The 13,415-nt window shown below is 25.5% G+C and overlaps 1 protein-coding gene across 1 annotated transcript; it reads left to right on the top strand.

Annotated features, from left to right (window-relative positions):
• The first annotated feature begins 8,583 nt into the window (after positions 1 to 8,583).
• LOC8259791 lies at positions 8,584 to 10,102 on the top strand. The gene has a single exon (XM_002524050.4). The coding sequence runs from the start codon at positions 9,029 to 9,031 to the stop codon at positions 9,785 to 9,787; it is 759 nt and encodes a 252-aa protein (XP_002524096.1). The 5' UTR covers positions 8,584 to 9,028; the 3' UTR covers positions 9,788 to 10,102.
• Positions 10,103 to 13,415: the final 3,313 nt, after the last annotated feature.

The raw sequence follows: 13,415 nt of genomic DNA, 5'->3' as shown, positions 1-13,415 counted from the left end.
CATCTAAAATATATTAGACAATTCAGCCAAGTCCTTGAATTTCTTAGTTATTGAAGACATCTATTGAAAATAATTAAATAGAGTTTAATCTATAAATAAAATTAATTATGTATAAAATATTATTATATAATCCATTAAAAGAAGTATTTATGTGAAAGCAAATGCAAAGGTGCCGTACCTCAATGTTGATCCAATTACATTTTATGGTCTTTACGTTATGGTTGGGAAATAGCTTTGTTATGGAACCCCTATTTATTACTCAAAGCTCAAACCAGCCTTCCAGTTAATTATAAAAGTAAATTAATAAATATAATTTAATAAAATTTAAAATTTAACAATAATAATAATTATTTATTTCTAAATATATTTACTTTATAAAAATTTTAATTTTTTATTAATATAATAATATAAAAGTTATTTATAAGTTAATCTTCGTACTATATAAATTAATATATTAATATAATAGATATTACTATTTTTTCAAATTATAAATCTATTATATAACTAAAAATATAATATATAAAATATTATTTTTTACGAATTAAAATTATTAACTAATTATAAAATTAATTTATTAGTTAATATAATATTAAAATATAATTAAATATATTTTTTTAAAAATAAAATTAGTATTATTATCTTATCAAAAAAATTTATTAGCTGATATAGTATTTACATATAATTAATATAAATTTAAAAAATAATAATAAACTAGTTATTTTTATATATGTTTAATATTTTAAAAATATAAAATATTATTAATATCAATATTTAAAAATTATTATAAAAATTATTTATTAATTAATTTTAACATTTTTATATATCAATATAATTGATATTACTATTTTCTAGAATTAAAAATTTATTATCTAATTATATATAATTTATTATTAGATATAATATTAAAAATATAATTTTAGATGTTATTTTTTAGAAATAGAATTATTATTTAATTATAAAATTAATTTATTAGTTAATATAATATTAAAATATAATGAATATTTTATTTTTTTTAAATAAAATTAATATTATTATCTGATTAAAAAATTATTATTAGCTGATATAATATTTAAATATAATTAATATATTATTTTTTAGAACTAGGATCAATATTTAATTATAAATATAACTTATAAATCAATAAATTAATAAAAGGAATACAAAATTATAAATAAATTTAAATCTAATGTGTCAAAAAAATTTATGTTTCAAAAATTAAACATAGCAAAAAATTTTAGAACTCAAAAATTGATAAATGTATATTATATATATATATCTTTAAAAAAATCTATAAATCATATTGCCTACTTATTTATTCGAATATTATTTTTTTATCAGATTCATTGGTATATTATATTTATTTAATCAGCTTTTATTCATGAAAGTATTTGTTTGATATTTTAGAAAATCAAAAGAAAAAAGGGAAAGAAAACCTAAGAATAGACCAGTTAAGTAGCAACTCGACATTTTCCCAAAGGAAAAAGACAAAAAGGAAAAAAAAGAAAAATAAAAGATAGACAGAGAAACGTGAATATGATATTTAAAGAAGAAGAAATTTGAAGTTGACAAGCTGGTAAAAGGTGGCACCAAAAATAGCCAGAAATGTATGATGAGGACTCCTAAATAGACCATAAAATTAAAAATCAGAATACTGAGAGGAGGACAATCTTCTGCTAGACATTGGCCCTCCTTCAACTCTCAATCCAAATCAAGGTGCTCATGTTCATGTTCATGAACATCTAACCTAAAATTTTAAGTAGCACATATTTGAAATATTGTGAAAAAGTATATTTAAAATAGTATTATGCCTTTTAAATTATATAATACATAATGAATTTGAATACAATATGTATGTAATTTTTTTTTCTCCTTACATGAAAAGGGCCATGCTATTTTTCGGTGTTATAATAAATTAACTTTATAATATAATTCATAGACAGGAGCATATTATTAAAAACGGAAAAAGAAAAAAAAAACTTAAATAGTCAGTTCTGACAACCATATAATAATATTTAGTAATGTAACTAGCTATCATCTTATAAAATATAATTTAAGCCTGACCTTTTAAAAAGAAATTACAAATGGATATGTAACGAGACTAATTCTCTTTTTTTTGAGAAAGGAATATGGATATTCCATTAATGAATAACTACATTTTAATATAAAAGATAAAAATAAATATCAAATATCAAAAAATGAAATCTATTCATAATCATCAATCCTATTGGAAGAATGCTTCACTTGGTAGGATTAAACCACGTATCGACTTTATAAATGTATTTTGACGAGTTCGATTATTTGTTTATCAAATTTAAGTACGACCGAGGATGGGCTAAAAAATAGAACTTTAATAAAGACTGAAAAGGATAGATTTAAACAGACGTTGGTCGGATGCTAATGCAATGTATGTTAGACCAAGATTAAATGGTTTGGTTAATGGGAGCATGAGTAATATTTCTATTTTAAATTATTATTTTTATAATTATTAATTGAAGATTGAATGCGATTCTCTTTGATCAATCAAATAATTGGATAGGGAAATCTGTTAGAAACGTGTGGGGCAAATGTTTAGATGATTCTATAATGTTCTACAACGTTCCAATCCATATGAAGAGGTAATGTTGTAGCCTTTTGGACACAATTAATAAGGTCATTTGTAATCACAAATCGACCAAAAAAAAAAAAAAAAAGGAATATTTGATTATATGTGTGGACTCTAGTCCCTCTCATTTTGGTAAACATGTTCAATTGGGAAGTGATTTTGATTTGATATTGCTTCACTCAATTAATTTATAAACTGAAAGTCTTTCCAATTTTAAGGTTAAAAATATATAATTCAGTTAAAGATATCAAAAAGAATATTGGAGTTAACTTGAATTTTTATTTTTATTAACTTGTTGGTAGCCTTCTTTTCCTAAATATTATAGAGATTCTTTTCTTAAAATACTATTGCTAGAGATTCATTTATTTTTCTTAAAATAATGGCTATTTTTTTATTTTTAAAGTTCATATTTTTATTCAATTAAATACAAGCATAACACCCATATTTCTCAAAAACAATTACAATCTCTCACATAAAAATTCATAAAATTACAAGAACAAAAGAAAAAGAAAATAAGAATATTCTAGAAAGTATATAATAAAGAGACAGGACAATCTTATTTCACGCTCTCAATCCAAATCTAGGCATTAAGTTGTTCAATTCATGTTCATGAAATGAAAATCACAAGTTTGAATTATTGTGACCAATATTTTAAAGGTTTTGTATACATATATAGAGTGGAGTTCTAACATAATTTTAACGTGTCTATAATTTTTAAACAAAAATATAGTGATAATCTATAATTTTTATATTTGTTGTAATGTTAGTATTAATTTATATAATTAATATTAAAATATTTTTTAGTTAAATAATCTTTTTAGCTTTAAAATCAAAATTAGTTTTATTCTTATTGGTAATTCATAAATATAAACAATATTAACCATTATTTATTTAATTTCAATATATATATACATATACTTAATTTATCATTAGTCAACTTTTATGAATAAAAACTTTTTTTGAATAAAAAAGAATTGATTTGACTATTTAATCTAAAATATTTTTATAATTAAAGTAATAATAATTTATATAATAAATAAATGATTAGTATATATAAATGGAGTCGTAAAGAATTTTATATATTGTAAATATATAATTAACTGTAAGTTTAATATGCATCTTGCTATTTTGTTAAGTTTTGGAAATTTTGCCAATGTGTCATCAAATTAACTTCTCCGTATACAAAAATGATTTGTAAGAATTACGTATATATTTATTTTTAATAATTAATAATTATATCATTATTTCAAGATAATTGAATTAAATGCTAATATTGTCAATAATGTCAGTTGTTAAACTTTTATATATGCAATAGATTATTAATTAAATTTTGTATATGTAATTTTTCTTTTTCTGAAAGGGTACATGTAATTTTATTAAAACACTAACAAAGTACAGTTATAACGTTTTGATTTCAACTATTATTTGTTTAATATGTTAAAGAGTCCAATTAGTTTGAAAATTAAAAATACGTTAGTATACGTGAATTTTGAAATAAAATCTCTCTGTGTATATCCTATTATTTTCTATTTGGGCGACAATCCAAAACTCATACAAAATGGATATATGATCATATATTAATAAAAAAAAATTTACGGTGCACACTACCTTTTGAAAAGAAAAATTGCGGTTACAAAAATATTTTCTAGCGGTTTTCTTACAAAAATTGCTTTTCTTTTTAAAAAAAAAATTATGTAATTTTTTTTTATTTCAAAATTTCGTTAGAAAAAAATATGTTAAAAGTATATCTAAGAATATTTTAGAAAGAATTTGTATTATTGTGATTTCAATTTTAATTTTATATCTTTTTTATTTTTTTAAAATTTTATGAAAAAAACTAAAAATATATCTTAAAAAAATACTAACAATATACTTATAAGATGTTGAAATATATTATTTTAATTTATATTGTTGTGAATTTAATTTTTATTTTAAATCATTTTATTTTTTATAATTTTGTTAGAAAAAAATTAAAAATATATGTAAATGATACAAAAAATTTTATTTTAATTTATATTATTATGAATTTATTTTTTTATATTTCGTCTAAAAAAATACTAAAAATATACCTATAAAGTATCAATATGATATAATATTAATTTATATTATTGTGGAATTAGCCAAACGAGATTTATTTATCGTTTTTATTTTATATTTTTATGTTTAATATTTTATTGAATGACATCATATGTTTTTCTTTAGCAGCAAGCAATTAGTATGTTTTGATGATATAGAGACGTGTGTTTCAAAAAATATATATAATATAATAATAATAATACCAAATAAAGTTTAAAATATATGAAATATAATTAAAATAAAATCTAAAAATATCTAAATATAACAAAAACATATTAAAAAGATATCAAAATGATGCTATAATGCGGTTTAAAAAAATTATATAAATTATTTTTTTAAATAAAATATAAAAAAAATTATAAAAAGAAAAATCACTATAAAAGTAAAAATTTTTGTGCATTTTTTCATAAATGTGTAAATGTTCTTATTAATCATCCATTCAAATATATTTGAGGTGCCTCAAGTGGTAATAGCGATTGCTCCTAAAAGACGGAAGTCTTGAGTCCAAACCCTCATTTTTACGCTAGATGAAATTTTATATTTGTGAGAATGTCGAAAGATAGTCATAGCTATTATGTACCATACCGTCTATTAAGCTTTTTATAAATTAAAAAAAAAAATCATTCAAATTTAAACATTTAAAAGAAAAAGAAATAAATATTATAATAACTGCAGCATCCAAAATTTTCGGATTGCTATATTGATATTTAAATGCAACATTAATTTTGTTCAAGGCCAAAGAATACGAAGAAATGCAATATAAACAAATGTGTATCTATACATTTTGTTAGACAACTAAAACCCGTGACGTTACATCTTCGTGCTACTTAAATTATTTTAATATCACTCTCACACTTGCTCGAATAGTGCGTGATTTCACTTCCTTTAAATTTATAAATTAACAACTATTGTGGCTCATACATTAGGCCAACTTTGGTCGGGCCTGTCTTGAAAAATCTAAAGCCTGGCTGCTTCACGTATAAATGACGCGCCTGTTACGCGTTCTGGTATTTTAGTGGGTGAGGATTGTCATATTTGTCGAGTAAACGAGTACGTATACGACAGGCGGAATGCATGTTAAACATCTAATTTTTAATTATTTAATTTCTAATATAATGAATATTTTTAGATTTTATAATTTTTTAGATATTTTTAATTTACAATTTAATTCCTAAATTCTATCTTTAATATCTATAGGTACCGCATAAAAAAGTATAGAATAAAATTATACATAAATAAAAATATATTATAATATTTATTAAATTATATTTTAAAATGTTAAAGTGATAGACTAAAATTTAAATGTCTAAATGTATATTTAGCTAAAAAGAATTTAAAGCCACTCATAAAATAAGTGAATTAATGTTGAACGTGACATTACTAAAAGATAAGAAAGAAATATATATGTAATATTTAAAATTTTAAGGTTCCCTTTAGGACATAATCAAAAGGGCATTTTATTTAAAGATATTATTTATATAATAAAAACATTATAATTAATATCATAATACAGAAAACTATATATATATATATATATATATATATCATGATTAACAAATATCAATAACTTTTAATTATTTCTATTTTTTTCTTTTTAATTTGCCGATAGATAGATCAATCATCAAAGCCTATTAAAATATATGGCATGTTAGTTAGGATTTAAGTAGAAAATAAATTTTAAATTTTCAAATACAGAAATTTAAATTAAAATAAAATAAATTTTTATTTTTATTTTATATTTTTAAAATTAAAACTCTTCTTTATCAAGATAATTTTTTTGAAAAACTTAATGACATTTTATTTTTTTTAATAATGAAAAATAATAGATGAGTATGTTTAGGAGTGCAAATGAGCGGATCCACTCACGAGCTACTTGAAGCTCGGCTCAATAAAAGCTCGTTCAAGTTCATTCGTCGAAATAAATGGTCAAACTCAAATTTAGTAATGCTTAGCTCGTTTATAAGCTCGCGAGTTGAATTTATTTTTATATTAAAAATTTAGTTTAATTATTTAAATTTTAAAATTTAAGCTCATATTTTGCTATATGTATAATTTTTTAAAAATTGTAAGATTTGCAGTTTTATATTTGCTAAGCTCGAGCTTACTTAATGAATTTTGTTCTAAACTTGTATATAAGTTAAGTTTAATTTTAATTTATTTATATAGAACATTAAACTAATTTATGAGTCAAGCTCGAATTTAGCTCATTTATATAAAATATTGAATTAATTATGAGTTTGAGTTCGAACCAAAGTCGAGCATGAACTGACCTCCAGCTTGAAAATAAAAAAAAATTATAAAATTGGACGTGAGACAAACCTGAAGATTGAAGAGTTTCGGTATGATTCCGTTCGTTTGCATCCTTAAGTATATTGTTGTGTAGTTTATGGTAATTAGGAATCTCTTATCAAGAAAAAAAGCAAGTTTTAGAGAAGAGAAGCGGATGAAATAAAGGAATTATGGTCTTTACATAATTAAAACCCACAAATGGCTGCTGTGGACAAAGAATTATAGGAATAAGTAAAAAATCATATTGTGATTTTAATATTTATTAATTTTTGGTATGTGATTTTATAAAACAGAAAGAAGAGATATATCACTATATATCATAAATTACGATATATATATATATTACCATTAAAAAAAAATTGATTTATAAAAATAAAAAAATATTTTACCATTGAAAAGTATCGATTTATAAGAATTTAATCACTTTCACTCCAATCATCCATCATTATAATATTATTTATATTTATTATTTAATGATTAAATAGTAATTTAGAAAGTTATTGATTCGGTGAAATTGATTTAAATTATTAAATAATAACGTTTTATATTGTTAAGTAATAAAAATATAAAATTAAATATTAAAATAATAATAATAATGACTAATCAAAATAAAAATAGCTCGATCTTAACCAATTAATATTTTGACTTTTTAGTAATGAAATATTTTCTTTAATTATAATTTTCAGTTACATATCTTTTAATCTAAAAAAGCTGCATATTAAAAATTATCAAACCGTAAAATTTTACACTTATCTCATAATTATATCTAAAAGTCAGGGTGTTTTTGAAAATATTAGATTGCTTGATATGTTTGGATAACTGGAATCTCCGACTGAATAAAAAAATAAAAGAATTTAATATACGTAACATTATAACAAACTAATAGAAATACAAACACCTTATCATAACATTATTTCAGCAGTTGTTTTTTCTTCATAAATAAATGTATATATTAATGATTCAAAGGAAATTCTAGAAACAATATTATTATTATTTACGCGTGCTGAAGTGTGATGATGTTGATTCTGCTATAATTTATAGAGTGCAGGAAATTATTTAAAGAGAAAAATATTTAACTTTTATTTATAGAAACCATATATTATAATTTATTCATGTAACTAACCCATCATTTTAGTAAAATAAAAACTATGCCCTACTTTTAATAATAATATTAATAATAATAAACTGAATCCTCCAAATAACAATCAAGATTTTTAGTTACAAGGCTAAAAATGCATGGAGTTTTACTACTGTTTACTTTACCATTACTTTTGTCCAACCTAATTGATTACACAAATCAAATTAACCAAATTGGACACACGTTTGGTGTATGAAAAGATTTGATAAAACGAATTCCAAATTCCATCTATAATTTGAGCTGTAGAAGCAGTGAATTGCTCAAAGCACAAAAAATAAAAACAAATATTGATAATTTTTTATAAGAAAATAGACAGGCTCTGCTGTAGTTTTCACTCCAAAAAAAGGTACTATTTTCTACAATTTCAATAATTAATAATAAAAACTATGTTCCTTCATTTCATCATACTATTTGACTGCTATTGATTGGCTTTCCCTTTTATCTGTCTCTAAATTGTCCTTTATATCTGAATTGAATTTAAAAGAAAAAAAGTGTGCCTTTTGTTTCTTTGATCTTTATATCCACACAACACAGCATCAAAAATCTCTCTCTTTCTGTTCTGCTAATTTAAATCTTGAATCTCTTATTATTATATACCCCACCTAAATCAAAGCAAAGAACCCGTCAAAAAGAAATTCAAGAAATAGAGCAGAGCAGCAGAAAGAAAGGAGAACAATTTTTATAGTCACCGTTAAACTCGCTCTGTGACTTTCAAGACCATATTTTAATTTTCTTTCTTGGTCTTCTCTATGTGCTCTCGGCCTCTCTAGAGGCTGAGCCGCCCTGTTCCTCCACCCCCACCACCGCTACCGTTATGCTGTATCAACAATCTTGAGAAGAATTCTTTGGTGCTGTGCTGTGTTACTTTTGATTCTTGATTTTCTTGAATTGGGCTCTTTTCTTTTTCTTCTTCTCTTGAACAAATGCATATAATAAATCCAGCAAAATTAATCAAGATCAAAAGAAAACCTTCATTTAAATCAAACCCACCATTTATTGAGACTATGTTTTTCGAAATCGATAACACGAGCACCACCATATCAACCTCGGGTGCTACTAGCACAACCGTGACAACCACAAAGAAACAGTCTTTCATATCTCGTCAAATTTTTATTCATCCACCGTCACCGTCGCCATCTTCGTCATCACTTTCTTTAAAGAAGCGTCGGTCATTGCTTAGGAAACACGCCCACTCCTCCGCCTCCACCAACTCCTCCATTCGCAGCGGCCATTTTGCTGAGTTCGCCGGTGGCACAACCGCTGAATGCGCAGCTATATGTTGCTGCTGTCCGTGTGGGTTGGTTAACCTTCTTTATTTGGCTATATACAAAGTACCGGCGGGTCTCTGCCGCCGTGCTTTAAGGAGGAAGCGGAGGAAGCAGCTTATGAAGGAAGGGTTGTTGCCAGCAAGAACAAAACGGTGTCGCTGCGGGTGTGATGAGACAGAGATACAGATTCATCCAGAGATGATTAGACTTGATGAGGAGGAGACAGAGAATGGTGATGATGATGATAATAATGTTGCTGATGAGGAAGATGATGCTATGGTCAAATTAGAGAAAGAGATGTGGGAGACTTTTTATAGTACTGGCTTCTGGAGAAGTCCTTCTCAAAGAGAGACACCAACAAATACTACTGTGGTTAAAGAACCATCAAATATGTCTAAGGTTAAACCATTATAGTCTTTCTTCTGCATTGTTCTTTTCTTAATTTCTCCAACTGGTACATATTTTCTTTTTAATTTCATATACATATTTGTTGTTTCGTTCTTGTTCTTGTTTGATGGGGATGACGACAATGGTGATTGGATTGAATTGGATTGGAGGATTTATGCTTCTTATTGTACAGTCAAAGGAAAAGTGTAAAGAAAGGGTTGAAAGGTTTCAGAAGTGGGTGTGTGGAATTAATGTGTGAAAAACTGAAAAAAAAAAGTTTGCTTTTGTTGTGGAGTTTTATTATTGATTTTTCTTTAATAAATTCTTTTATTATTACCAGCTGATGATGGTTCCAGGTTCAGAGATTGGAAATGGATTAACTTAATGATTGAGCTTTTACTTAACTTTATTAGTTTCAGAAATATTCAAGATAATGAATGGAAAGATGAAAGGCTGCACGGTTTCATAACATGAGTTAATTCCCTGAAATGTTAAAAGCTAGTGAATTTTCATTATTATTATTGTTATTATAATTAGTAGTAGAAGAAGATACTGTTTCTGATATGTAAAGCAGCAAAGGGTAATTCTTAAAGTTAATATTATTTGCATATGTGCATTCTCTTTGGTAAAAAAAATTATCAGAATGTGAAAATTGCAGAGACAGCAGCAGCATTGGGACCCTATGCTGGCAGTGAACATTGTTCCCCAGATTTTCCCTTTACTATATGCCAAAATAGTGGCCCTACTCTTATCAAGCTAGCATCATCTTTATGTTCAGATACAGAACAATAAATTCAGAGCATCTTATGCATGCTTCAACACAAAGTTTTTCAATTATCAATTATGGGGTTGCTTTAGTTTTCTAATTTCTGTATCCATTACTTGTTAACTAATAGCTATTGCTTGGAGAAATGTTAATCATAGTTACAATTATAAGATTTCCTTCATTAGCTATTAGTTAGTAGTTTGGTAAGGAAGATAGAAACCCAGAAACCTCTTATTAGTTAATATTTAGTATTTAGTAGCTTGCAATTTGTCATTTGTTAATGGGTTAGTAAGGAATATGAAACTTGCTAATGCTTTCATTAGGAGACTCAAACCCTAAGGCATGTGAGCTTGTCTCGTCCTGTCATTCAAGTAAGAATATGGGAGATGAGAGTGGCAAGTAATGAGGCAAGAAGATTTTGTACTAAGCATAAATTTTAGTTTAGGGTTGTTTCTTAGTCTTAAGATGTCACTGTCCCAATGTCCAAAACTTGGTAGCCCCAGGTGCTTGAGATCTCAAATGCAAACTCTGCCGAGGTGGGCAATGTGTAGGGCGTGTAAACTGTCGTTTTTGCTGTTGCCCCGTGGGATTGGGAGCCCTCCTACTTGTCCTCAAAAGATAACAACTGGGTCAACTTTCCCTTCTTTTGCACCACAATCATTCTTCCACAATAAAACTGCCAAAGGGGGGGCTCAAAAAAGCCACTTGCCACCCTTGTAACTACATTTGTCCTATGCTCCGATGCATATTTTTATCCAATGAGTGCAGTTCAATCAAGGCTGGTGCAGGATTTGAAGAAAAATTGTTAAGCGAACTCAGTTTGTCACGTAGGATTGTAGACTTTTTATTGGTAATTATGCTACATCCCATATTTTAACGAAGCGATGTGTTGTATTTATATTAGTTGGTAGATAATTAGTATTGACCACTTATAATTGAAAAATGACCAACATGGTAAAATATGCACTAATAATAGTGAATGATGAATTAGATTCCCCTAACAATTTTTTATAGTCTCTAATGTCCAATCTAATACGAAAAATTCAGATAGTTTATAATTGCTAAATTACAAATGAATATATGTAACTGTAGAAGCTAGAAGATTCTATAGATCCTTGAAGAGCTTGGCTTTTGGATATAGGTTTTACTGGAATCCCTCTCCTCCATATTGGCAGTTTAGGATTCTTTAAACTGCATAAAGTAAAAAACTTGCATGCCAACACAATTCAACAATTTGGGGTTACAATTATATCTCATTAGTCAATCTGAAGTACACTTGGGAGACCAAAAAAGAGCATGATCAAATTTTAAAAGCAACAAAGATGTTCAAAATGAGGTTCCAAATCACAATATTATTAAGCTAGTGGACCAATAGTGCACTAGATGGTATAAAGTAAGGCTCATCATTTGTACCAAGAAGTCACTGTCCAAACTATCAACTTTCCTTCAACCTACAAATCATTAAAAATGTGAAAATAATGTGGAAAATAAAATTAAAAAGAGGAAAAGCAGTTTTATTAGAATCATTTTGTGGCCCATTAGGCACCTTTGGGTCTTCCATATTAGGATCCTCATATTCACCTTTCCATATCAGAATCTTCATCCCTCCCCTTTTTTGTTTGGACATGTTTGTGCCAAATGCTGAAGCATTTACATAAGTGTCAACTTTCTGGTACAAGAAAATATTGCTATAAGGAAAGAATTGGAAGAATGATGAGGCCCAATTCATTTGGCGTGTACCCACAAGCCCAGAATGAAACCAAAGTCCATTAACAACTTGCAAAGATAAGAGAAGGAAAAGACTTGGGCTATTGGACTGGGGATGAGGCTTAGGAGACCTTTGAATTGGGCTGTTAAAACCCATTTTAGCAAGTGGAATTAGCACACTCGTACCCAGTTGTGCATCAATATTTGCATTGAAAATTTCATAACAAAATGAAAAAATATTTTAAATATTACAGGATCAAAAATATTTTTCTTCTTTTTGTTTTGCCCTTTATAAACTTAATTTTAAAGATCAAATAAAACAAAGCTACACATTTCTTGGCAGGTATATATGCGTATCCAAGATAGACATCTCGTAATATAGCAATAAAAACTCCAAACTTTTTATTGAAACATTCTGATGGTAAAAAGTTTTGATGGAAATTCTAAAAGTTTAGCTAAAAAACCTATAAAAAGTTTAATTTAATGCTTCATTATTATAATTAGTAAAATTAAAAAATAAAAAGTATATTCAAGAGCGAGTGAATGAGATATTACAAATTTCTTTTAGCTTAATTAAAATCTTGAATTCGAACTTTGAATATAGAATTATATAAATACTTTTAAAATAATATTTTATTATTCATAAAAAATTTATCCGAAAGTTCTAAATTAACTCTATACCAAAAAGAAAAAAATGAATAAGTTTTCAAAATGTTCACTAAAAGGATGAAATCCTATTTGACAAAAAAATAAATACTTATTCTTTGCCAACTAGACTACGAGGAGCATTTAATATTTTTAAAAGTAAAACTAATAAACTAGAAGTGGATAGACGTATCAACTCAGCTAAAGAAGGGTAATGGTCAAAACAAAGGTAGAGAAAATTCTAAAAAACACATATATAAGAAATAAAAGTTGATGGGCAATAAATTAAGGTCTTGATTTATTGGTGAAAAGATAGAATGGGAATTATTTATTTCTATTTTTGGTATTTAATTAGTTCAAAATTATTTTTTATTTTATAAAAATGAAATTAAATAAATTATAACTGATTAAATAAGTAAAATATTAATTTAATTTTTATATTATTTTATGTATTTACTGCATATTATTAAGGATTGTTATTTTCTATACTAATCAAATATTGTTATTAATGTCGACAATAAATAAAAGATAATTTTC

Source organism: Ricinus communis, chromosome 10 (assembly GCF_019578655.1).
Source record: "Ricinus communis isolate WT05 ecotype wild-type chromosome 10, ASM1957865v1, whole genome shotgun sequence".
In the NCBI taxonomy this organism is placed as follows: Eukaryota; Viridiplantae; Streptophyta; class Magnoliopsida; order Malpighiales; family Euphorbiaceae; genus Ricinus; species Ricinus communis.
This window is presented reverse-complemented; position numbering and strand designations above follow the sequence as displayed.

What these genes read in the sequence shown, in the direction of transcription:
- LOC8259791 (XM_002524050.4), top strand. Translation starts at nt 9,029, where the DNA reads ATGCATATAATAAATCCAGCAAAATTAATCAAGATCAAAAGAAAACCT.